At 47.0% G+C, this 26,936-nt stretch overlaps 1 protein-coding gene across 5 annotated transcripts in view; it reads right to left on the bottom strand.

Moving 5' to 3' along the window:
* Nucleotides 1–26,936, bottom strand: part of LOC144607304 (phospholipid-transporting ATPase ABCA1-like) — a 150,753-nt gene that overhangs the window by 13,111 nt on the left and 110,706 nt on the right. For all 5 annotated transcript variants that reach the window (XM_078424046.1, XM_078424050.1, XM_078424049.1 and 2 more), the window contains 15 exons: nt 26,060–26,158; nt 23,758–23,947; nt 20,895–20,989; nt 20,615–20,647; nt 19,183–19,288; nt 18,508–18,582; nt 14,600–14,769; nt 12,946–13,123; nt 11,266–11,381; nt 10,994–11,138; nt 9,057–9,180; nt 6,089–6,218; nt 5,192–5,312; nt 2,577–2,639; nt 441–547 (listed from right to left, as the gene is read on the bottom strand). In XM_078424046.1, coding sequence (XP_078280172.1) covers nt 441–547; nt 2,577–2,639; nt 5,192–5,312; nt 6,089–6,218; nt 9,057–9,180; nt 10,994–11,138; nt 11,266–11,381; nt 12,946–13,123; nt 14,600–14,769; nt 18,508–18,582; nt 19,183–19,288; nt 20,615–20,647; nt 20,895–20,989; nt 23,758–23,947; nt 26,060–26,158 — 1,752 coding nt within the window. The remainder of the gene's footprint in view (nt 1–440; nt 548–2,576; nt 2,640–5,191; nt 5,313–6,088; nt 6,219–9,056; nt 9,181–10,993; nt 11,139–11,265; nt 11,382–12,945; nt 13,124–14,599; nt 14,770–18,507; nt 18,583–19,182; nt 19,289–20,614; nt 20,648–20,894; nt 20,990–23,757; nt 23,948–26,059; nt 26,159–26,936) is intronic.

Genomic DNA, 26,936 nt, shown 5'->3' with positions numbered 1-26,936 from the left:
AGAACCTCTTCAGATACATTAAAAAATAATTTAGAGAAATTAAAAATGGCTCATTTCACTCCCGCCATTGGGAAGGTAGTACAGCAGCCTCAGAACTGTAGCATCCAGGTTCAAGAGCAGCCTCTTCCTGACAACCATCAGCCTATTAAACACTACAAGCTTCCAAATAGGCTCTGAACTATACAGACTTGGGGGCATTATTTTTTCTTGCCTTTGCACTATTATTGTTTATTTATTTGTCTGTTTTATTAATGTATACACATAAGCTTTTTTTGTTTATTATGGGTTTTACAGAGCACTATGTTCAGTGCGCTGGTGCAAGTAGAAATTGCACTGTTCCGTTTTGAGACATACGACAATGAAACACCTTGGACTCGACACTTGTACATTGCCCGCTGGCTTCACAGTTTAATTTTCAGGAATCACCAAGCAGTTTGTACCTATATCCATCAAGGAAGGCCTCACCACTGCTGACCTCAGTGTCTCCCGTCAGCATCTTGAAGGTAGATGTTTTTCCAGCTCCGTTAATCCCCAGAAGTCCAAAACACTGCAATGGAAATGACGGCTCAGGAGAGATTCATTCAATACAATGCAACCGAGACTGCATCCCATGCGCAGGAAGGAACTGCAGGTGCTGGCTTACACCGAAGACAGACATAAAATGCTGGAGTAACTCAGCGGGACGGGCAGCATCTCTGGAGAGAAGGAATGGGTGGCGTTTCGAAGAAGGGTCTCGATCCGAAACGCCATCCGCTCCTTCTATCCAGAGATGCTGCCTATTCCGCTGAGTTACTCCAGCATTTTGTGTCTTGCATCCCATGTCGCCTACATGGAGTGCAGATCAAACGTTGAGATGGAGATTCCTTGGTCAACTTCAAATCTACCTAAAGATGCAATGTTCATTAAACCTGAATGACTGGTTGTAAGTAATGGAGTATGGTATCCCCTAAAGTCTTTCCACATCCTCTTCACAGTCCACACAGTGTAGATAACAGTAGGTAACAGCAATTTCTCGATGACCACCTTTGCTTAGAACTACATGGCCCAGAGCCTTCAGATACGTTAAAAAATAATTTAGAGAAATGAGAAATATCCATTTATTTCTCCAATTTCTTCCAAGCTGTTACCAGGCAACTGAACCATCCTATCACCAACTAGAGAGCAGTCCTGACCACCCATTTAACTCACTGGAAACCCTTGGACAATCGTTAGAGGCAGGAAACATGTTCCCAATGTTGGGGGAGTCCAGAACCTGGGGCCACAGTTTAAGAATAAGGGGTAGGCCATTTAGAACGGAGATGAGGGAAAACTTTTTCGGTCAGAGAGTTGTAAAACTGTGGAATTCTCTGCCTCAGAAGGCAGTGGAGGCCAATTCTCCGAATGCATTCAAGAGGGAGCTAGATAGAGCTCTTAATGATAGCGGAATCAGGGGGTATGGGGAGAAGGCAGGAAGGTGGTACTGATTGAGAATGATCAGCCATGATCACATTGAATGATGGTGCTGGCTCGAAGGGCCGAATGGCCTACTCCTGCACCTATTGTCTATTGTCTTTATTTGGACTTTATCTTGCACTAAACATTATTCCCTTTATTTTGTATCTGTACACTGTGGATGGTTTGATTGTAATGATGTATAGTTTTTTTTGCTGACTGGTTAGCATGCAACCAAAAAAAACTATTTACTGTACCCCAGTACACGTGACAATAAACTAACCCAAAATATTTGATCAACTTGATTTGGTTCTTGTGAATATTGGGCTCACTTTTAAACACATCTGTCCTTGGTATGTATTTCTATAAAAATACCCAAGGAGGTATTGTTTTATTAGGCACTTCAACAATAGAAAAGACACAGAGCTGAATCAAATGTCCCCCAAACTTGATAATTATACAACTACACTTTCCAGCAATGTTACTGGATAGAAGTAAGTGATATCCAGTGCTGACAGATTGATGTGTAGAAAGGAACTGCAGATGCTGGTTTAAACTAAAGATACACACTAGAAAAACCAGAGTAACTCAGTGGGTCAGACAGCATCTCTGGAGCTGGAGACAAGGAATGGGCGATGTCTCGGGTCGAGACCCTTCTTCAGACTGAGAGACAGGGGAAAGGGAAACGAGAGACATAGATGGTGATGTAGAGAGATATAGAACAAATGAATGAAAAATATGCAAGAAAATAACGATGATAAAGGAAACGGGCCATTGTTAGCTGTGTGCTAGGTGACAACGAGTTACAGATAATGAGACTCAACAAGATGACTTTGAAGCTGATACGACTTGGTTGGGGGAGGGATGGAGAGAGAGGGGAGATGCCAAGGTTACTTGAAGGTAGAGAAATCAATATTCATACAACTTGAAGTTGGAGAAATCAATATTCATACAACTTGAAGTTGGAGAAATCAATATTCGTACAACTTGAAGTTGGAGAAATCAATATTCGTACAACTTGAAGTTGGAGAAATCAATATTCATACAACTTGAAGTTGGAGAAATCAATATTCGTATACGAAGTTAGACAAAGTGACGCTGTGGGTTGGAGATGCCCACAGTGTGCCACGTAGGCCGTCTCTCACCTCTCCTGGGGGAATGGCCACGCACAATCTATCCACAGCTGGTTTCTTTGTCCTTCTGTAAACCTGGAGGGAAATGAAAGTGGTTTAATGGCTGGACATGGCAGTAGCTTTATGGTTGTTTTGATACCCAATACAGAAAAACCTTGCTTTGACTTCAAGCAGTCAATAGTAGACAAACGGGGAAAAAACAAAGGTCTTTGACCAAGAATGTTAACTCTGGTTTTCTCCCACGGGTGAGGCTCGACTTGCTGAGTATTTCCAGCGCTATTTATTCTCCATTTGAAGACATTGGCAAAGAGTCTCAGGTGTTGTGAGCGTGAGGCCCTCTTTTCCACGGTACCCAGGTATGTTTGATGAGTCCTCTCTTTAGAACAGAGAACGGTACAGGGCAGGGGCACAGTGCAGTACAGGGGCACAGTGCAGTACAGAGCAGGGGCACAGTGCAGTACAGAGCAGGGGCACAGTGCAGTACAGAGCAGGGGCACAGTGCAGTACAGGGGCACAGTGCAGTACAGGGGCACAGTGCAGTACAGGGGCACAGTGCAGTACAGGGGCACAGTGCAGTACAGGGGCACAGTGCAGTACAGAGCAGGGGCACAGTGCAGTACAGGGCAGGGGCACAGTGCAGTACAGGGGCACAGTGCAGTACAGAGCAGGGGCAGTGCAGTACAGGGGCACAGTGCAGTACAGAGCAGGGGCACAGTGCAGTACAGGGGCACAGTGCAGTACAGGGGCACAGTGCAGTACAGTACAGGGGCACAGTGCAGTACAGGGGCACAGTGCAGTACAGGGGCACAGTGCAATACAGGGGCACAGTGCAGTACTGGGGCACAGTGCAGTACAGGGGCACAGTGCAGTACAGAGCAGGGGCACAGTGCAGTGCAGTACAGGGGCACAGTGCAGTACAGCACAGGGGCACAGTGCAGTACAGTGGCACAGTGCAGTACAGCACAGGGGCACAGTGCAGTACAGCGCAGGGGCACAGTGCAGTACAGGGGCACAGTGCAGTACAGCTCCGACCCTTCTTGTCTATGCAGAAACAGGATGCCAAATGAAACTCTTTTGCTTGCATGCGATCCATATCCCTCTGTCCCCATGTGCCTTAACTTTTTCAGTCGGAGAGTTGTGAATCTGTGGAATTCTCTGCCTCCGAAGGAAGTGGAGGCCAATTCTCCGAATGCATTCAAGAGAGAGCTGGATAGAGCTCTTAAGGATAGCGGAGTCAGGGGGTACGGGGAGAAGGCAGGAACGGGGTACTGATTGAGAATGATCAGCCATGATCACATTGAATGGTGGTGCTGGCTCGAAGGACCGAATGGCCTCCTCCTGCACCTATTGTCTATTGCCGATCTGAAAGCCTCTTCACCACCATCCCTGGCAGCATGTTCCAGGCACCTCCCACAGTGGCTAAAAACAACTTTCCCCGCACGTACAATCACTCATTCCCTGGCAGATCTGTGATTACTACCATTACTGTACAAAACGTGGGATCAGAATCTCTGAAACTGTTCCAACTGAGATCAGCCAACTTAACAGAGAACCTTCAACCTGGCACTCTGTTGTCAAAGGAGAGCTGCTGGAAGAACTCAGCAGGTCAGGCAGCATCTGTGGACGGAAATGGACAATCCACGTTTTGGAGTTGGAGACTTTAACGTGGGTAGATGAAGGGTTTCGGCACCGAATGTCCACTGCCCATTTCAATCCACAGACCTGCCTGATCGTGGATCTGCTGCTCAGATCCTCCAGCAGCTCTCCTTGTCTTTGCTCCAGATTCCAACATCTGCAGCCTCTTGTGTATCCTGGGACTCTGATTTGTTTGACTCAGCATTGCCCGTGCCAACACTATCAAGAGATTTCTAAAAAAATGGGCGCAGAGTGGCGCAGCGGTAGAGTTGCCGCCTCACAGCGCCACAGACCCCGAACACGGGTGCTGTCTGTGCGGAGTTTGCACGTTCTCCCCGAGAGTCTTCTCTGGGTGCTCCGGTTTCCTCCCACGCTACATTTAGAAGGATGAGAGGGGATCTTATAGAAAAGTATAAAATTATAAAAGGACTGGACAAGCAAGATGCAGGAAAAAATGTTCCCAATGTCGGGGGAGTCCAGAACCAGGGGCCACACAGTCTAAGAATAAAGGGGAGCCCATTTAAAACTGAGGTGCGAAAAAACTTTTTCACCCAGAGAGTTGTGAATTTGTGGAATTCTCTGCCACAGAGGGCAGTGGAGGCCAATTCATTGGATGAATTTTTTAAAAAGTTAGATAGAGCTCTAGGGGCTAGTGGAATCAAGGGATATGGGGAGAAGGCAGGCACGGGTTACTGATTGTGGATGATCAGCCATGATCACAATGAATGGCGGTGCTGGCTCGAAGGGCCAAATGGCCTCCTCCTGCACCTATTTTCTGTGTTTTCTATGTTTACGACCCCCACAATGTGGGTTTGTAAGTTAATTGGCTTCTGTAAAAATTGTCCCTAGTGTGTAATGTAGTGCTAGTGTATGGGCTGGTCGGTGTGGACACAATGGGCCTAGGGGCCTGTTTCCACACTGCAGAGTCCAAAGTAAATTCTATAGAGGCAGTCATCCGATGAAAGTTGTTCACAGAGTAAACATCCTTTTACCTTGGTGAGGTCTTTGATCACCAGAATGTCACCTTCGGTCCCACCATACATGACCCTTTGCCTCTCTCTGACTACGTCTTCATCGTCTGTTTCCAATGGTGGAAGCTTCAATGACATCGGCCTGTGGATGGAGGGAGCACAGTGGATCGGCTGCTTAGTGTAGCCCAAAAACAAAGTTAAAAACCACAACCTTAACGCCCCCCCGCCTGTCACCCCTTGAATAATTACAGTGTTCGCCTCAAGTTTGCAAGTGTGACACTAAATTACCTCTGAGCATCACCTACTCTTCTGCCCGGCACGGTGGCGCAGCGGTAGAGTTGCTGCCTAACCGCGCCACAGAGACCCGGGTTCGATCCTGACTAAGGGTGCTTGTCTGTACGGAGTTTGTGCGTTCTCCCCATGACTTGCGTGGATTTTCTCCGATATCATCAGTTTCCTCCCACACTCCAAAGACGAGCAGGTTTCTAGGTTAATCGGCTTGGTATAAATGTAAAATTGTCCCTAGTGTGTGTGCGTGTGCGTGTGTGTGTGCGCGTGTGTGTGTAGGGTAGTATTAATGTGCGGCTATAGCTGGGCGGTGCGGACTCAGTGGGCCATTGGGGCTATTTCCACGCTGTATCTCTTCACTAAACTAAGACTATAGTATTAAACATACACCTGTCCCTGAGTCAGCAATATCCCCTCATACTCCAGTTAGACACATTTAGTTTTAATGTTTAAAGGTTTAACACGTTGCCACGTTTTGTTGCTGTAGAATTTCACAAGCCACGTCTTGAGCAGAACTGGGACAAGCTCACCGCATCACGAGAGTGCCGACCGGCACTGACTGGTGGTGATTTTCTTTTTACCAGGAAGGATTTGGCAGCAAATCCTTAAACCCGCAGAAGATAATCTCACCTCATTTTGATGAAGAACTTGTACTGCAGTAGAATGGTGAACAGAAAGAAGACAGCCCCCTGGACAGCCATAGCAAACATGTTCTTCCCCACCAGGTCCCAGCACAGCGGAGACACAAACTGCTTCTCTCCTGCAAGGGAGACACATCGCAAACGTTGAGGTGGAAATTCCTTGGTCATCGTCAAACAAACTTAAACGATGTTCATTAAACCGGAACGATTTGTTATAAATATCAGTGTAGTAACCCCCAGAGTCATAAGACCATAAGACATAGAAGCGGAAATAGGCCATTCAGCCCATCGAGTGTACTATACCATTCAATCATGTCCGATCTATCTTAGTTTAGAGACACAGCGTGGAAACAGGCCCTTCCCCCCACCGAGTCCGTGCCAACCAGCGATCCCCGCACATTAACACCACCCGACACACACCAGGGAACCATTTTACATTTACACCATGCCAATTAACCTACAAACCTGTACGTCTTTGGAGTGTGGGAGGAAACCGAAGATTTCGGAGAGAGCCCGCGAAGGTCACAGGGAGAACGTACAAACTGCGTGCGGCACCCGTAAGGCAGTAGCTCTACTGCTATGTCAATAGTGCCACCCTTTCCCTCCCAAGCCCCTTCTCCCGAGACCAGTACTAATCAAGAACCTGTCAATCTCCGCCTTAAAAATTCACAATGACTTCACCCGTTTCACCCCGTGTGTGGCAATTAATTCCACAGATTCACCACCCTCTGAATGAAAAAAAAAATCCTCCCCACCTCCTTTCTAAAAGGACCATTTTTCCACATCCTCTTCACAGTCCCACTAACTGCCGATTTTTACACCATCAATAAAACGAGTTATTCTACACAGGATTCCTCATTCAACAGATCGAATAGATTGTGAACAAATGGGTCCTCCACACTAATCCCTGTGACACCTATTGGTCAGTTTCCCCAATCCAAAGATGACATTTATTTATTTATTTATTATTATATATTTTTTTTAGAGATACAGCACGGAAACAGGCCCTTCGGCCCACCGAGTCCGCGCCGCCCAGCGATCCCCGCACATTAACACTATCCTACACACGCTAGGGACAATTTTTACATTTACCCAGTCAATTAACCTACAAACCTGTACGTCTTTGGAGTGTGGGAGGAAACCGAAGATCTCGGAGAAAACCCACGCAGGTCACGGGGAGAAAGTACAAACTCCGTACAGACGGCGCCCGTAGTCAGGATCGAACCTGAGTCTCCGGCGCTGCATTCGCTGTAAGGCAGCAACTCTACCGCCCTTATGTATTCCTAGCCTGCTTTCAGTCAGTTTACCAATTCTTAACCCATGCCAGCATACTACCCCCAAAATCATGCTCTAAAATCTCTGGTGCACCATAAATGATAGGAGCAGAAATAGGTTATTCAGCCCATCAAGCCTACTCCGCCATTGAATCGTGGCTGATCTATCTCTCCCTCTTATCCCCATTCTTCTGCCTTCTCCCATAGAACTCTTGACACCTGTACTAACCAAGAATCTATCTATCTCTGTCTTGAAAAGATTTAATGAGTAGTTTCTTCACACAAGGAGCGCTGAGGAATGGAACTCACTGCCAATGGAATGGTCACAAAGGGAAGCATTGGAGCATTGGAGTACGCACTACGGAGACAGATGGGCTTGGATAGAGTGGATGTGGAGAGGATGCTTCCACTAGTGGAAGAGTCTAGCACTTGAGGCATAGCCTCAGAATTAAAGGAAATTCCTTTAGGAAAGAGATGAGGAGACATTTCTTTAGGCAGAGGGTGGTGAATCTGTGGAGTTCTTTGTCACAGAAGGCTGTGGAGGCCAAGTCAATGGATATTTTTAAGGCAGAGATAGATTGTTGATTAGTGCGGGTGTCAAGGGTTATGGAGAGAAGGCAGGAGAATGGGGTTTAGAGGGAGAGATAGACCAGCCATGATCGAATGGCGGGGTAGACTCGATGGGCCGAACGGCCTATTTCTGCTCCTATCATTATGACCTTTTTATTATTATAACCTTTGAAGATGTAATTAGAATGTGGAAATGCTCAAGTTGACAGAAAGGCAGATTGGACCGAATGGTCAGTTTCTCTGCTGTTAACTCTGTGCAACTTATACTTGCACACTTGGAACATAAGGGGAGCACCCACACAATGCTGTTTGCTGCTCAAGAGAATTTGGAACTTACTTGAAAGTGCCAGAATCTGAAAACCATCATCTAAAGTGGTAGGAACAACTCATCCCTACAGGGCATCCAACACAAGTGACTATTTGCGTGCTAGCCACAGAAACAGATCCACAAACTCATATTACATTCGCTCCACACGCTTAAATCTCTATTCTCCACACTGTTAATGGATCGAAGATAGACACAAAAAGCTAGAGTAATTCAGCGGGAAAGGCAGCATCTCTGGAGAGAAGGAATGAGTGACGTTTCGGGTCGAGATCTGAAGAAGGGTCTCGACCCAAAACGTCGCCCATTCCTTCTCTCCAGAGATGCTGCCTGTCCCGCTGAGTTACTCTAGCTTTTTGTGTCTATCTAACAGCTGTTAGCTGTTTGGTGAAAATGAGAAGCTAGTGTGACTTGGATTGCGGGGGGGGGATAGAGAGCGGTGGAATGCCGATGCTACCTGAAGTTAGAGGTCAATATTCATACCACTGGGCTGTAAGCTGCCCAAGCGAAATATGAGATGCTATTCCTCCAATTTGCGTTTAGACAATGGAGGAGGCTAGGACAGAAAGGTCTGTGTGGGAATGGGAAGGAGAATTAAAGTGTTTGGCAACCGTGGAAGGAGAATTGAAGTAGATAGATCGATTGTAATCATGTATGGTCTTTCGGTTGACTGGTTAGCACGCAACAAAAGCGTTCCCCTGTACCTCGGTACACGTGACAATAAACTCAACTGAACTGAAGCAGAACTGGACGGACTAGACTCAAGGAGATCATTAGAAACAATTACTGACCAAACCTCTCCAAGGCATCAGCCATGGCTTGGTTCTTCACCATGTCAATCAGTCCTCGGCCCAGACAGAAATGCGGGAAAATGAGGAAGACTTTCTTCAGGATTCGATTGACATCATTCAATTTCTGCAGAGAGAGGAAATAAAGACACAGTGAAACATTAAATATTTTTCCCGTCACGTTCCCGAGCATTGATTAAGTGATAGTGTTGGGTGTGATGCTGCTAATGTTTCTCCCAGTTGGGAAGGGATTGTGACTCGCTGTAGGCTTACACTTCAGGCCTGTATCCTGCTCATCTGAATTGTCCAATGTGTTCTCCTTCACGTGAAGCGAGAAGCGGAGTTATTTTGCATCCAGCAAGGTCATGCAGTTGGACGCTAATCGTGAAGCACCACGGAAAACGACAAAATCATGAGAGGAATAGATCGGGTAGATGCACAGAGTCTTTTACCCAGAGTAGGGGAAATCAAGGACCAGATGACATAGGTTCAGGTGAAGGCGAAAAGATTTAATAGGAATCCGAGGGGTAACTTTTTCATGCAGAGGGTGGTGGGTGTATGGAATAAGCTGCCAGAGGAGGTAGTTGAGGCTGGGACTATCCCATCGTTTAAGAAACAGTTGGACAGGTACATGGATAGGACAGGTCTGGAGGGTTATGGACCAAGCGCAGGCAAGTGGGACTAGGGTAGCTGGGACATTGTTGGCCAGTGTGGGCGAGTTGGGCCGAAGGGCCTGTTTCCACACTGTGTCACTCTATGACTCTGTGACTAATAGAAAGGAATTAATTCCTGTGCTGTTCCGGCAAGCATCGTGGATGCTACCAGGTGGATGTAAATAGCCTGCTGACATAAGTACCAGTGTCTGAAGAAGGGTCCTGACCCAAAATGCCATCCATTCTTTTTTCTCCAGAGATGCTGCCTGAGTTACTCCAGCACGTTGTGTCTATCTTTGGTATAAACCAGCATCTGCAGTTCTTTGTTTCTACAGTACTTCAGTACTAATACTTTAGACTTTCGAGATACATGGACACTATCACTGTTCCACACACACACTAGGGACAATTTACAATTTTACCAAAGCCAATTAACCTACAAACCTACACTCTGTGACTAATAGAAATTAACCTACAAACCTGCATTCTTTGAAATGTGGGCGGAAACCGGAGCACCCGGAGAAAACCCACACGGTCATAGGGGGAACGTACAAACTCCGCACAGATAGCATTGGTAATCAGGATCGAAACCCGGGTCGCTGGCACTGTAACTTCACCATTGTGCAACCCAGATACACCGATCAGCCAAAACATTATGACCACTGACAGGTAAAATGAATAACATTGATTATCTTGTTACAATGGCACCTGTCAAGGGGTGAGATATATTAGGCAGCAAGTGAACAGTCAGTTCTTGAAGTTGATGTATTGGATGCAGGAGAAATGGGCAGGAGTAAAGACCTGAGCGACTTTGACAAGGGCCAAATTGTTATGGCCAGACGACCGGGTCAGAGCATCTCTGAAACGGTAAGGCTTGTGGGGTGCTCCCGCTCAGCAGTGGTGAGTACCTACCGACAGTGGTCCGAGGAGGGACAAACCACAAACCAGCAACAGGGTGTTGGGCGCCCAAGGCTCATTGATGCGCGAGGGCAGCGAAGGCTATCCCGTCTGGTCTGAACCGACAGAAGGTCGACTGTGGCACAAGTCGCAGAAAATTTTAATGGTGGTCACGGGAGGAATGTATCACAATACACAGTGCATCGCACCCTGCTGCGTATGGGGCTGCATACGGAGGACCAACAGCCTATTGGGCAGGTGGTCATAATGTTTTGGTTGATACATAAGTGAGTGAATGCAATGGTAGGACACCACATTATCAATAAATCACACTTCCCTTCCATTATGATTTCTGAATAATGCTACAGGGCAGGAAAAGGGTCATCTTACTTTGTCTGTGAAGAGCTCCAGGACAAAAGTGGCCACACTGCCATTGATGCCGATGAACAGGTTAACACAGGTCAACACCACATAGGCCGTGCTGGGGATGCTGAACAAAAAGGAGGCTGGATACATGAGGGGAGTGATGGACCACCTGAGGGAACAGAATCAACACACGTGAAACCAAGCGTCGACCCGAGGAATCTCTGGAGGATCCATAGACGATTTTCACAAACTCGACGCCACAGGTAGCTCTGAGCCGACGAATGGTCCCGACTCACCCGTAGAGGAAGAGCAGGAGGACTAGCGCTGGCAGGTTGGACGCAGACACGTAGGACTTTTGTTGAAAGCAAATGAAGATAATGACAACCATTGTAGCAGGAACTGCATAATTACACTGGAAGAGAAGTGTCACTGGTTATTAGTCTGTCCCCATTCAAAGAACAATTCAATAAATGCTTTTTTTATCTTGTCCTGTGTTCTACCAGAGTCATTTTCACCCTTTCATAGTCCTGTCTTACAAAGCAAGAGTCATTTGTCAACCATATCTGAAAGGGATTTTACAAAGATCACCTGAAACTAATCCGTGATTTATTCACTTTGGCGCAGCAGTAGAGTTGCTGCCTTACAGCACCAGAGACCCGGGTTCGATCCTGACCATGGGTGCTGTCTGGACAATGTTTGTACGTTCTCCCTGTGACCCTGTGGGTTTTTTCCCCTGGTGCTCCGGTTTCTTCCCATACTCCAAAGACGTAGGTTGATTGACTTTGGGAAAGATTGTAAGTTATGCGTGCGGGATAGTGCTAATGTATGGGGATCGGTGGTCAGGGTGGACTCGGTGGGCCGAAGGGCCTGTTTTCACATTGTATCTCCAAAGCTAAAACTAAGACTAATTTTGTTTAGTTTAGATACACAGCATGGAAACAGACTCTTTGGCCCAACTAGTGCGCGCCGACCTACAAATACCCCGACAAATACTAGTTCTATCCTACAAATGTCGGGACCATTTTACAGAAGCCAATTAACCTACAAACCTGGATTGAGGGGGGAAAGCAGAATAGCTGGAGAAAACCCACACAGTAACATGGGAGAACGCACAATCTTTGTACAGACAGCACCCAGGGTCAGGATCGAACTTGAGTCACTGGCACTAATGCTGCACCAGTGTGCCAAGCTGTTGACAATCCCATCGAAAGCATTTACTCGTACGGGCCAGAGCTGTTGTGGACGTCTAGGCAGACACACAAAGTCCTGCGCATGTCCCGTCTCAGGTTTCCACTTCTCATGATGGGTCCTAGACCTGTGAAAATATATACTATTTTGAACTGTGCCCATTATTCCCATTTTTGTTTCTGTCATTCTATTGCGAGCTCCACCATCCCCAAAATTGTGGACACAGCAGCCCAGACCATCACACAAACCAACCTCCCTTCTATTGACTCCAACTACACCTCACGCTGCCTCGGCAAGGCCAGCAGCATCATCAAGGATCAGTCGCACCCCGGCCACTTCCTCTCCTCCCCCATCAGGCAAGAGGTATAGAAATGTGAAAACGCACACCTCCAGATTCAGGGACAGTTTCTTCCCAGCTATTATCAGGCAACTGAACCATCCTACCACAACTACTATCCACCTATTTGGTGACCCTCGGACTTTCCTTGATTGGACTTAGCTGGCTTTAGCTTGCGTCAAACGTTGTTCCCTTATCATATATCTGTAAATGGACCGATTGGAATCATGTGGTAAAAGATGGAAGAGATGTCTGAAGAAGAGTCTTGACCCAAAACGTCACCCATTCCTTCTCTGCCGAGATGTTGCCTGACCCGCTGAGTGGCACCAGCATTTTGTGTCTTCCTTCGATTGTAATCATGTATTGTCTTTCTGCTGACTGGCGAGCACGCAACCAAAGCTTTTCACTGTACCTCAGGCAATAAGCTAAACCGTAAAACTGTTGCACTTACCATATCCCAGGCAAAGTTGGCAAGCCAATAAATGCCGGGTTTCACGCCGCTAACAAACTGCAGGTGCTTGGCCTTGCTGACCCGCTCCTCGATGAGGAAGAGCACAAAGCTGGCTGGCACAAAGGACATGGCGAAGATAACACAGATGGAGACCAGCACATCAACAGAGGTGGCCATCCTGCAAGAAGGAGCAGAGTCCGTGTTAGACGTGGAAATCAACATGCCGTCAAGCAAGCAGTAACTCCAGTTAGCACTTCTTCCCTAAGCTGCATTTGAACATCAAAAGCTACAAGAAACCGACAACTGAATAAAAATCACTAAAAGAAAACATTTGTGAGTTCCTAGCTGGTGAATTCCAATTAACCACTTACTTCTATGCTGTTTAGTTTAGTTTAGAGACACAGGGTGGAAACAGGCCCACACACCAACACTATCCTACACACACTAGGGACATCTTAGACAATAGACAATAGGTGCAGGAGGAGGCCATTCGGCCCTTCGAGCCAGCACCGCCATTCAATGTGATCATGGCTGATCATTCTCAATCAGTACCCCGTTCCTGCCTTCTCCCCATACCCCCTGACTCCGCTATCCTTAAGAGCTCTATCTAGCTCTCTCTTGAATGCATTCAGAGAATTGGCCTCCACTGCCTTCTGAGGCAGAGAATTCCACAGATTCACAACTCACTGACTGAAAAAGTTTTTCCTCATCTCAGTTCTAAATGGCCTACCCCTTATTCTTAAACTGTGGCCCCTTGTTCTGGACTCCCCCAACATTGGGAACATGTTTCCTGCCTCTAACGTGTCCAACCCCTTAATAATCTTATACGTTTCAATAAGATCTCCTCTCATCCTTCTATATTCCAGTGTATACAAGCCTAGTCGCTCCAGTCTTTCAACATATGATAGTCCCGCCATTCCGGGAATTAACCTAGTAAACCTACGCTGCACGCCCTCAATAGAAAGAATATCCTTCCTCAAATTTGGAGACCAAAACTGCACACAGTACTCCAGGTGCGGTCTCACTAGGGCCCTGTACAACCCTGTATAATTTTTACCAAAGCCAATTAACCTACAAACCTATACGCCTTTGGAGCGTGGGAGAAAACCGGAGCACCCGGAGAAAACCCACACGATCACAGGGAGAACGTACAAACTCCGTATAGACAGCACCCTTAGTCAGGATCGAACCCGGGTCTCTGCAGCTGTAAGACAGCAGCTCTACCCGCTGCGCCACTGTGCTGCCCTGATGGGGTGATGATAAGACCATCATCAGATGATAAGGCTAAATCTTTATCACCGAAGATCACAAGCTGCTTTACAGAAGCATAATCAGAAAATGGACACCAAGCCAATGTTTTAAGAGGAAGTTGTTAAATATGAAAACAAACAAAATGGTGGAAACACCAGCAGATCGGGCAGCATATGTTGAAGAGGAAATAATTCAACGGAAGTGAGTTACGATGAAGTGTCCCGGATCTGTAATATTAACCGTTTCTCCTTCCACAGATGCTGCCTGACCTTCGCTGTGTTTCCATAATTTTCTATTTATGTTTCAGATTTCCAGCATCTGCAGTTACAAAAAAAAATCCTAACTCCAGCATTTTGTGTCTTTGGTAGTATTTAAGTACCTGTAGGCTTTAAGCACTACTTACAATGCAACTTCAGAGAGCTGTTCTTTAGTGAGGTTGAGCGGGTGGTTGTAGGTTGTGATCCCAAACATTCTCGCGTCTTTTCCCGGTGGAAGGTTTGCTCTCAGTGCTGCGTTATTCATAACATTCACAAAGCTCACCATGGCGTGCCAACCTTTATTGTTGAACCACACCTGTACAGGACAAAGGAACATGTTCTTTCTATTATTTCAGGAGTATTCTATCATCTCCAGACAAAATAACTTAGTCGCTTCTGTACATTATGTCGTTTTTTTAGAGATGTTAGTGTGGAGACAGGCCCTTCAGCCCACCGAGTCCATGCCAACCAGTAGGAAAATAACTGCAGATGCTGGTACAAATCGAAGGTATCACAAAATGCTGGAGTAACTCAGCAGGTCAGGCAGCATCTTGGAGAGAAGGAATGGGTGACTTTTCGGGTCTGAAGGGTCTCAACCTGAAACGTCACCCATTCCTTCTCTCCTAGATAGACAATAGACAATAGGTGCAGGAGGAGGCCATTCGGCCCTTTGAGCCAGCACCGCCATTCAATGTGATCATAGCTGATCATTCTCAATCAGTGCCCCGTTCCTGCCTTCTCCCCATACCCCCTGACTCCGCTATCCTTAAGAGCTCTATCCAGCTCTATCTTGAATGCATTCGGAGAATTGGCCACCACTGTCTTCTGAGGCAGATAATTCCACAGATTTACAACTCTCTGACTGAAAACGTTTTTCCTCATCTCAGTTCTAAATGGCCTACCCCTTATTCTTAAACTGTGGCCCCTTGTTCTGGACTCCCCCAACATTGGGAACATGTTTCCTGCTCCATTGGGAACATGTTTCCTGCCTCTAACGTGTCCAACCCCTTAATAATCTTATACGTTTCGATAAGATCTCCTCTCATCCTTCTAAATTCCAGTGTGTACAAGCCTAGTCGCTCCAGTCTTTCAACGTACGACAGTCCCGCCATTCCGGGAATTAACCTAGTAAACCTACGCTGCACGCCCTCACCTGACCTGCTGAGTTACTCCAGCATTTTGTGATACCAAGCCAACCAGTGATCATCCCACACATTAGGGACAATTTACAGAAGCCAATTAACTTACAAACCTGCACGTATTTGTGATGTGGGAGGAAACCGGAGCACTCTGAAGAAAACGCACGTGGTCACGGGGAGAACGTGCAAACTCCGTACAGACAGCACTCGTCGTCAGGATTGAACTCGGGTTTCAGGCGCGGTAAGGCAGCAACTCTACCGCTGCGCCACTGCGCCGCCCTGCTTGACCCATAAGTCACACAGTGGGCAGCAGGCGTCAGCCATGTTGAGTGTTGACTGAGCTGCCCTATGCAAACCTGACTGCACGGAAAGATGACTGAAATAGGCCAGAGTCGTCCATCAGAGATCTACAGGAACTTCAGGAGTCGCTGCCTCAAAAAGGCAGCCAGCATCATCAGAGACCCACACTGCCCTGGCCACACTCTCGTTTCACCCCTGCCATCGGGAAGAAGGTTCAGGAGCCTGGAAACTGTAACGTCCAGGTTCAGGAAGCAGCTTCTTCCCTAGGCTATTAAACGCTGCAACCTCCAAATACGCTTTGAACTACAAAGACTTGGGTGCATCTTTTTGTCCTTGCACTATTATTGATTGTTTATTTGCCTTTTTTTTCCCAGAACTTTTTGTTGTTGTTCTGTATGGTGTTTACAGAGTACTATCTTCACATATCATTGTGCTGCTGCAAGTAAGAATTTAATTGTTCCCTTGCAGGACAAATGACAATTAAACACTCTTGACTGTAACAGTCAACCCAATCCTTGCTCGTCTCACTTTGCTGACAGCAGAAGTCATGCAACTACACAAGAATTCCAGCCTCCAAATCTTTAATAGTTTAGTTTAAGAGTAGGGTTGCCAACTTCCCGTATTAGCCAGGACATCCCGTATTTTGGGTTAAATTGGTTTGTCCTGTACGGGACTGCCCTTGCCTGTATTAGGCCCGGACGGCGCTATAGGCCCGGACACTGTAGGCCCGGACACTGTAGGCCCAGACACTGTAGGCCCGGACACTGTAGGCCTGGACACTGTAGGCCTGGACACTGTAGGCCCGGGGCAACTGTTATCCCGGGGGCCACTGTAGTCCCGGACAGTGTGGGCCCGGGCGCCGCCTAACGGAGGTTGCATAGCAACCCGCCTCCCGGCCGCCATTGGTGCAGCGGGAGCACGTGGCCGCTGGCTGGGTGAGGTCACGTGGGGCGCGGGGCGGTGACGTCACCCGTTGTCCCTTATTTGGGAGTGAGGAAGTTGGCAACCCTAGTTTAGAGAGACAGCATGGAAACAGGCCCTTCGGCCCAGCGATCACCCATTCAGACTATTTCTACGCTATCCCACTTCATCCACTCCCTACATGAGGGACTTTTTAAAAAAACCAGACGCCAATTAACCAACAAACCCGCACATCTTTGGAGAATGTGGGGGAAACCAGAGCACCTGGAGGAAACCCACAGATTCACATGGATAACGTACAAACTCCGCACAGGCAGCACCCAAGGTCAGGATCGAACCCGGGTGTCTGGAGCTGTGGCAGCATCTGTACAGCTGTACTACTGTGCCAGTTTAACAGAGTCCTTTCCAAAGCCATGGTACGCCTACACAGAATGTACAGACGACCCTGCCCAAGTTTATTTTGGTCCTTACAAAGCTCTCCCCATTCTTAATTCAACACGGTCACATCATCCTCTCTGTTACTGTCTCTATCCTACACTGATTTGCCTGAAGGGAAACTTGCAAGTTGGAAGGTATTTTCTAAACGTCCAGCTCCAAAGCAAAGGAAAAGGGCAACATGGTGGCACAGCGGTAGAGTTGCTGCCCAACAGCACCAGAGACCTAGGTTCGTTCCTGACTACGGGGTGCTCTCAGTACGGAGTTTGTGCTTTCTCATCGTGACCTACATGGGTTTTCTCCAGGTGCTTCGGTTTCCTCCCACTCTCCAAAGATGTACAGGTTTGTAGGTTAATTGGCTTTGTAGAATTGTAAATTGTCCCTGGTGCGTGTAGGATGGTGTAGCATGCACATCGGTGTGGATTCGGTAGGCCTAAGGGCCTGTTTCAACCCAGCATCTCTAAACTAAAACTGCAGTGCGAGGTGGTCACTTTGAGATATAATGGGCTTAAAAGTGCAAGGAAATAGAGAGATATGGATCATGTACAGGCAGATGAGATCTGTTTAACTGGACATCATATTTGGCAGACATTGCAGACCCCAGACACGTTCCTGGGGTGTCCTTAGGGTTGCCAACTGTCCCGTATTAGTTGGGACATCCCCTATATTGGGCTAAATTGGTTTGTCCTGTAAGGGACGCCCTTGTCCCGGATTAGGCCCGAGGGGGCGCTGTAGGCCAGGACATTGTAGGCCCGGAGTCCAGGGCACCACCTAACAGAGGTTGCGTAGCAACCTGCTTCCCGGCCCAGGTGCCCGCCATTTAGAGCACTTGGCCGCTGGCTGGGTGAGGTCACAATAGACAATAGGTGCAGGAGGAGGCCATACGGCCCTTCGAGCCAGCACCGCCATTCAATGTGATCATGGCTGATCATTCTCAATCAGTACCCCATTCCTGCCTTCTCCCCATACCCCCTGACTCCGCTATCCTTAAGAGCTCTATCTAGCTCTCTCTTGAATGCATTCAGAGAATTGGCCTCCACTGCCTTCTGAGGCAGAGAATTCCACAAATTCACAACTCTCTGACTGAAAATGTTTTTCCTCATCTCAGTTCTCACATGGGGCGCGGGGCGGTGACGTCACCTTTTGTCCCTTATTGGAGAGTAAGAAAGTTGGCAACCCTAGGTGTGCTGTTCTATGCTCTAAATACCAGTCGGATGGACGGACACGTGCAAATGTTGATCAAAATCTTTCAGACCTACTTTTACATTGTTTTTTGTGCTCAGCCCTTTAATAAACTTTGTCATGCTTCCCAACAATCGGTCCGTGGCACTCCCCTGACAAAAAGAGAAAACACAAGATTAATTGTTTGAGAAATAAATACATTGTCTACAAAAATAACTGTAACAACGATATTAACTCTGACCAGCCAATGAGTTGAATAAGAGAACCAGGAAATCACAGACCGAGTAGCTCTTGCGGAAGGCAGAAAGGGATGGTGAGGGGAAGATGAGGGGTGCTCGTTGAAACTTACCGAATAGTGAAAGGCCTGGATAGAGTGGATGTGGAGAGGATGTTTCCACTAGTGGGAGAGTCTAGCACCAGAGGCCACAGACTCAGAATAAATGGGTGTACCTTTAGGAAGATGAGGAGGAATTTATTTTGTCAGAGGACAGTGAATCTGTGGAATTCATTGCCATAGAAGGCTGTGGAGACCGAGTCATTGGGTATTTTTAAGGCAGAGATTGACAGATTCTTGATTAGTAAGGGTGGCAGAGGTTAAGGGGAGAAGCCAGGAGAATGGTGTGGGACAGAGGAAAGGTAGACCAGCCACGATTGAATGACGGAGTGGACTCAATGGGCCGAATTCAGCACTTTGTGTTTGTCTGCATCTGCAGTTTCTTGTTTCTACATTGAGATTTCCACCAGTTCTGTACCTTTGTGACATTGAGTCGTGACCTGATCTCAATGATGGAGTTGTTGACTTCATTCAGTGAAGGTAAAATCTGGGAACTTCGCCCTCCAAAGGAGAACCCTCCGTACCTGCAACAGAACAAGGAGGCTCCTTTCACTCTGCTCACATTACAACGCACCCTCTTTGAACCCACTACACACATCAGTTGCACTGTTTACAGATTTTTAAAAATACATCGAGTAAAAAAGAAAACATTGCAAGAGATCAAAATTGGAGGAAAACTGAATAACAAGCAGGGCTGGAGACTTGTCATTCAGTGTTCATGAAAGGACAAAGAAGTGTAGGTTTGTTGATTAATTGGCCTCTGTAAAATTGGCACAAATGTGCAGGGAGTGGATGCGAAAACAGAACTATCGTGAACGTGCGCTCGATGGTTTGCATGGACTCAGTGGGCGAAGGGCCTACTTCCATGCTATATCTGTAAACTAAATAGATACTGTTTATGATATTAATCATCGGCTTGCTGCATCACTCTTTCAGAAACTGACTGGTTTGCTGTGTAGATTTTGTCTGGCTATTTCTATTTACCGATATTCTTTGAGGGCAATTGTGGGAAGCATTCAAACCCTGTGCAATTTCCCCAGTTTCTCGTTTGCTGACTGCACAGGAAAATACGGTTTGATGAGGGTAGACACAAAAGGCTGGAGTAACTCAGCGGGTCAGGCAGCATCTCGGGAGAGAAGGAATGGGTGACGTTTCGGGTCGAGACCCTTCTTCAGTCTGAACTGTCTGAGGCCTCCCTATCTACATAGATTTTTTAGATTTAGAGATACAACGCGGAAACAGGCCCTTCGGCCCACCGAGTCTGCGCCGCCCAGCGATCCCCGCACATTAACACTATCCTACACACACTAGGGACAATTTTTTCATTTACCCAATCAATTAACCTACATACCTGTACGTCTTTGGAGTGTGGGAGGAAACCGAAGATCTCGGAGAAAACCCACGCAGGTCACGGGGAGAATGAACAAACTCCGTACAGAAGGCGCCCGTAGTCAGGATCGAACCCGAGTCTCCGGCGCTGCATTCGCTGTAAGGCGGCAACTCTACCGCTGCGCCACCGTGTCGCCATGAGAAAGACAAAGTGTCATATTTCCATGAGAAAGACAAAGTGGATGAGGACAACTGAGTCTGAAGAAGGGTCTTGACCCGAAACGTCACCCATTCCTTCTCTCCGGAGATGCTGCCCGTCCCGCTGAGTTACTCCTGCATTTTTGTGTCCATCTTTGGCATAAACCAGCATCTGCAGTTTTATGAGGCTTCGCCACTAGTCCGATGACACTTAATGTCAAGATACAAACGAAGGAATTTTGGAGAAGATAAAAAAATTCCCTTTTGCCTGATCGTTTAACATTTGGATAATCAGAATACCAACCCCGGAGGCCCTTACGTACCTGAATTCATTCACCCACTTCTTGGTTTTCAGACTGTAAACAAGAATAGTCAATAGTCAATTTATTTGTCACATACACATAAATGTGAGGTGAAATGAAAAATTACCCACAGTTCAACAATAAGACCAATAAAAATAAGCAATAACACATGCAATAACACGTGCAATAACACAAACAACAGATTTATGTTACCCACAGATGACCGCAAGAATTAAATGATGTGACATGCGTGTTTGAATAATTAGACCACATTTAGTCACACGTCCATGCCAATTCCTACCTTTTACTCAGGATCTGCGGATAGGTCTTCACGAGGTAGTCAGAGATATTCCTGCCCGTGAGGTTCTGAAGTATGTCTCCAGTATTACGATGCAACTGTTGAAAAAGAAAAATCCACTGTTGTCAACACAAACCCATGCTGTAACATTTTTTGGCAGAAGGGTCTAAAACCCGAAACGTCACCCATCCCTTCTCTCCAGAGATGCTGCCTGTCCTGCTGAATTGCTCCAGCATTTTGTGTCTATCTGCAGTGCAAACCAGCATGTGAGGTTCCTTCCTGCACTGTACAATTTTTGATTAAGTATCTGCTGCTGTGTGCCCTGAACAACAATTACAATGGCCCATAGAATCAGTGTCTCAACATGCATTCTGGTGCTTTAACTTGTGTTGCCCAGCAGGTTCCATAACATACAACACGAGGCTTCGCCAAGGAAGATTGACAATGTAAGCCTGGCGTAGATCAAGAAAATAAATGTTTGTAAATGGTTGAAAATAACGGGCACGAGTTGCTGCCTTACAGCGCCGGAGACCCCGGGTCCGGTCCCGACTTCAGGCGCTGTCTGTACGGAGTTTGCACGTTCTCCCTGTGACCTCGTGAGTTTCCTCCAGGTGCCCCGGTTTCCGCCCACTCTCCAAAGACGTGCAGGTTTGTAGGTTGATTGGGTTCTGTAAATTGTCCCTGGCACGTAGGATAGAACTGGTGTACGGGATGGTCCCTGGTTGGTGTGGACTCGGTGGGCGAAGAGCCTGTTCCCACACCGTACCTCTAAACTAGGCCGCATTTATGATACGGAACGTATCATACAAAATGAATGATGGACGTTGATGCAATAGCTGTTACTCAAGAGGAGTGTGAGGTTTGCTTGAAGGAGCCTTATTTGCCAGGCGATGAGGAAAGAGCGTGGAAGCAGAATTAGACAATTTATTCAAGAGACAGCCATTAACACAACAGAACAAATGGCATGTTCTAAATCTAAGGAGGAGGTCCTGGAGAAGATGCAGAGGTGTTTTTTGAGGATATTGCAAGGACTGGAAAATTTTAGCTGTGATAAAAGATTGGTAGACACAAAGATAGTTGACAAATATTGACACTAAATGATGGAGTAAATCAGAGGGAGAAACGGAATAAGTGACATTTTGTGTCAAATCCTTCAAAGGTTGCTTTCATTGAAACAAGACAAGACTTAATTAAGGTGTACAAAAGTTGAGGCACATAGAGTCAACACAAAGGATTTATTTTTCTAAGCCGAGAAGTCAAAAAACAAGTGACCTAATTTTAAAGTAAGTGGTGGAAGATGAAAAACGTTTGACAACACTGGGCCTGCACTCGTTGGAGTTTAGAAGGATGAGGGGGGGACCTCATTGAAACTTAGTGAATAATGAAAGGCTTGGATAGAGTGGATGTGGTGATGATGTTTCCACTAGTGGGAGAGTCTAGGACTAGAGGTCACAGCCTCAGAAGTAAAGGGCGTTCCTTTAGGAAGGAGATAAGGAGGAATTTCTTTAGTCAGAGGGTGGTGAATTTGTGGCATTCTTTGCCACAGAAGGCTGTGGAGGCCGTGTCAATGGATATTTCTAAAGGCAGAGATAGATAGATTCTAGATTAGTACGGGTATCTGGGGTTATGGAGAGAAGGCAGGAGAATTGGGTTAGGAGGGAGAGATAGATCAGCCATGATTGAATGGCGGAGTAGTTGCTCCAATCACATGATCTTATGATCTTTTCTTCAGGGACTGAAACTCACTGCTTGAAGGAAGCGGCACATTTAAAATGTCTGAATGTGCAGCAGACTTGTAGCGTTACAGACCAAGTCTGGAAGATGGGAAGGTGCTCTCTCCTGTATTAGCACAGATACAATGAATCAAAATGTCTGGCTTCCCTGCTGTAACTTATCTACCATTCTATTAGATGAAGCAATGACACACGTAAAAATCAGGTGCCCAAATTAAGAAAACTCCTTTAAAAAAAAAAGGATAATAGACTATTTTCTTATAAAAAAGTTCATTGCTTTAAATATACAAACGTATTTAGGTAACGGTGAAAAATAATCAGGAAATTACTCGGGGTTCGATCCTGACTAAGGGTGCTGTCTACATGGAGATTGGACGTTCTCCCTGTGACCCCGAGGGTTTTCTCCGGGTGCTCCAGTTTCCTCCTACACTCCAAAGACGTTCAGGTTTTGTAGGATGTGTAGGGAAAAAAACTGCACCTGTTGGTTTAAATCAAACGTAGACATAAAATGCTGGAGTAACTCAGCGGGTCAGGCAGCATCTCAGGAGCATTTTGTGTCGACAGGTTTGTAGGATGATTGGCTTCTGTAAATTGCAAATTGTCCCTAGTGTGTAGGGTCATGCTAGTGTACGGGGATCGCTGGTTGGTACAGACTCAGCAGGCTGAAGGGCCTGTTCTCACACTGTATGCCTAAAGATGTAGATAGGCACAAAATGCTGTAGTAACTCAGCAGGACAGAGGCAGCATCTCTGGAGAGAAGGAAACATAGAAACATAGAAAATAGGTGCAAGAGTAGGCCATTCGGCCCTTCGAGCCTGCACCGCCATTCAATATGATCATGGCTGATCATCCAACTCAGTATCCCGTACCTGCCTTCTCTCTATACGCCCTGATCCCTTTAGCCATAAGGGCCACATGGGTGTCGTTTCGGGTCGAGACCCTTCTTCAACCTGGCTAGGGATGGTTAGCGATCCCAAACCAGTCTGAAGAAGGGTCTCAACCCCAAACGTCACCCATTCCTTCTCTCCAGAGATGCTGCCTGTCCCGCTGAATCACTCCAGCTTTGTGTGTCCAGCATCTGCAGTTCCTTCCCACACTCTAGTCTAAAGACGTCCCTGGTTTGTCCAACTCACCTCGGATGGTGGGAGCCCCCCTGCTCCTTGTCCACATTCAGGGAGCATCCTCTTGCTCTCTTCCGAGCTGCACTCACATGCAGGTGATGGGTTGTGCATCGTCCAGTTACCATTGAAAAAGATGCTCATGAATGATTCTGGGACAGGGGGAGTTATCCATTCAGTATCGCCTGGCAAGCAATGCTGGTCTCTAACGGGGAGAGAGGGAAACGAGGCAAGAAATGATCTTTTACGTTCAGTTTATCGTCACGTGTGCCGAGGTACAGTGGAAACATAGAAACATAGGTGCAGGAGTAGGCCATTCGGCCCTTTGAGCCTGCACCGCCATTCAATATGATCATGGCTTTTGCTGCGAGCTAACCAGCCAGCAGAAAGACAATACACGATTACAATCGGTCTATTCACAGTGTACTGACACATATCATATCATATATATACAGCCGGAAATAGGCCTTTTCGGCCCTCCAAGTCCGTGCCGCCCAGCGATCCCCGTACATTAACACTATCCTACACCCACTAGGGACAATTTTTACATTACCCAGCCAATTAACCTACATACCTGTACGTCTTTGGAGTGTGGGAGGAAACCGAAGATCTCGGAGAAAACCCACGCAGGTCACGGGGAGAACGTACAAACTCCGTACAGACGGCGCCCGTAGTCAGGATCGAACCTGAGCCTCCGGCGCTGCATTCGCTGTAAAGCAGCAACTCTACCGCTGCGCTACCGTGCTATGTGGGAATAACTGTTTAGTACAAGGTAAAGCCGGTAAAGTCCGGTCAAAGATCGTCCGAGGGTCCCTGATGAGGTGGGTGGTAGTTCAAGACTGCTCTCTGGTTGTGGTCGTGGCTTTGAGCAGATGAAGGGTCAGGAGGTTGGCCTGATGTTGTGCAGGATGTAGAGTGGAGTGGCTTAATCTTAGTTCATGACCAGAGGCAGGGATGGAAAGAGGACTGAAAAGCACCTGACATGAAATGTAACTCACAGCTCGAGTAATGCCCACACTCTGATCACCACCTGAGGGAATGCCTGTATTTGCACTGGGCAAAGCGCAGAGACCTACCAGAGAGGACCTTTCCAGGACTGGTAAAGTGAGCTACGAGGCAAGCTGTTTATGGAAGTGTGGTAAATTTCCCCGGTGTGGGACGAATAAAGGAATATATTTTTATTGAACTGCGAAAATGTTTCAGGGACTAGCATAAAGAGAAAGGAGCCTTTGCTGATAGAATGATCAAAGACCAAGTGATGTAGATTGAGAGTATTTGATGGAAGGATGAGGATTCCATCGTCATTGATTGGTAAGGCCCTGCTACCTGTGCAGGTGGTGGAGGCAGAATATCCGAGTACATTTGAGAATTGCGTGGATGTGTGTTTTAAGAGGCATGACAGGCAGAACAACAGAAGTGTTGTAAAATCGGCAAGGGCTTTAATAATAATAATAATAATACATTACATTTATATAGCGCTTTTCATATACTCAAAGATGCTTTACAGGGATTTAGAGAACATAGGGAAGTGAATAAATAGATAAATAAGTAAACGAACAGAGAAAGGAGACAGAGGGTGGGGTGACCTTCAGTGGTTGAAGGCAGTACTGAATAGGTGAGACTTCAGTGATGTTTTGAATGTGGTGAGTGTGGAGGAGTCTCTGACGGTTTGAGGTAGTGAGTTCCATAGGGTGGGAGCAGCGATGGAGAAAGCCCTGTCCCCCCAGGATCTGAGTTTGGTCCGGATGTGGGGGGATAGGAGATTGGCAGCAGCAGAGCGGAGGGTGCAGGTGGGAGTGTGCCTGTGGAGGAGGTCGGTCAGGTAGGATGGGGCCAGGTTATGGAGGGCTTTGTAGGTCATGAGGAGGATTTTGTACTGGATTCTCTGGGGGATGGGGAGCCAGTGGAGTTTGTAAAGGACGGGGGTGATATGGTGATAAAGACCTGTCGGCTTTGTAGATTTTTTTCCCCCCACAATCTGCTTACATTTCTCCTTCTTGGAGTCATAGAGTCAAAGAGCATGGAAACAACATGTCCCATCGACCCCAGATGGGACCACTCTATGACTCTACGACACACTCCACCTCCCTACACGTGTAACCTACCCGGGTGGATCCAGTCCTAACATTTGTTTGCCATTCTTATTTTAAATGCGCTATCAGTTCCAGAGACCGTGCCGATTAGATAGCGGGAACACACCTTTAACAGAAATTTGGAAAGGCTTGGATTAAAAGGAGCAAAGGGCGGCGGAGGCAAGAGTGGGAGTCATCGCTGCGTAGCGTCTGACGGTAAGAATAACCCTGACTCCCATACTTACACATTCAAACCATCTTCCATACAAGCCGTACCAAAGCCAGGATCACCAAGCAGTGCACTCATCAGCTTGCGAGTGTTGGAATCGTCTGGCAGATCATCACTGAAGGGGTTAAAAGACAAAACAGATGAACGATCTGTTCATCTTCTGGATGTCAACTTCTTTACATCGGCGAAACCAAACGCAGGCTCGGCGATCGTTTCGCTCAGTCCGCCTTCGCTCAGTCCGCCTTAACCAACCTGATCTCCCGGTGGCTGAGCACTTCAACTCCCCCTCCCACTCCCAGTCTGACCTTTCTGTCATGGGCCTCCTCCGGTGCCATAGTGCAGCCCACCGGAAATTGGAGGAACAGCACCTCATATTTCGCTTGGGCAGCTTACAGCCCAGCGGTATGAACATTGACTTCTCCAACTTTAGATAGTTCCTCTGTCCCTCTCTTCCCCTCCCCTTCCCAGTTCTCCCTCTATCTTCCTGTCTCCACCTATATCCTTCGTTTGTCCCGCCCCCCTGACATCAGTCTGAAGAAGGATGTCGACCCGAAACGTCGCCCATTCCTTCTCTCCTGAGATGCTGCCTGACCCGCTGAGTTACTCCAGCATTTTGTGAAATAAAAGCAGATGTACAATGATTATAAGTCTAAGATAGACACAAAAACCTGGAGTAACTCAGCGGGACAGGCAGCATCTCTGGAAGAGAAGGAATGGGTGACATTTCGGGTCGTGACTCTTCTTCAGACCCAAATGTCCCGAAATAAACGTCACCTATTCCTTCTCTCCAGAGATGCTGCCTGTCCCGCTGAGTTACTCCAGGTTTCTCATGTCTATCTCTGGGTTTAAACCAGCATCTGCCGTTTCTTCCTACACAATGATCAAAAGTCTGT

This window comes from Rhinoraja longicauda, chromosome 28 (assembly GCF_053455715.1).
Source record: "Rhinoraja longicauda isolate Sanriku21f chromosome 28, sRhiLon1.1, whole genome shotgun sequence".
In the NCBI taxonomy this organism is placed as follows: Eukaryota; Metazoa; Chordata; class Chondrichthyes; order Rajiformes; family Arhynchobatidae; genus Rhinoraja; species Rhinoraja longicauda.
This window is presented reverse-complemented; position numbering and strand designations above follow the sequence as displayed.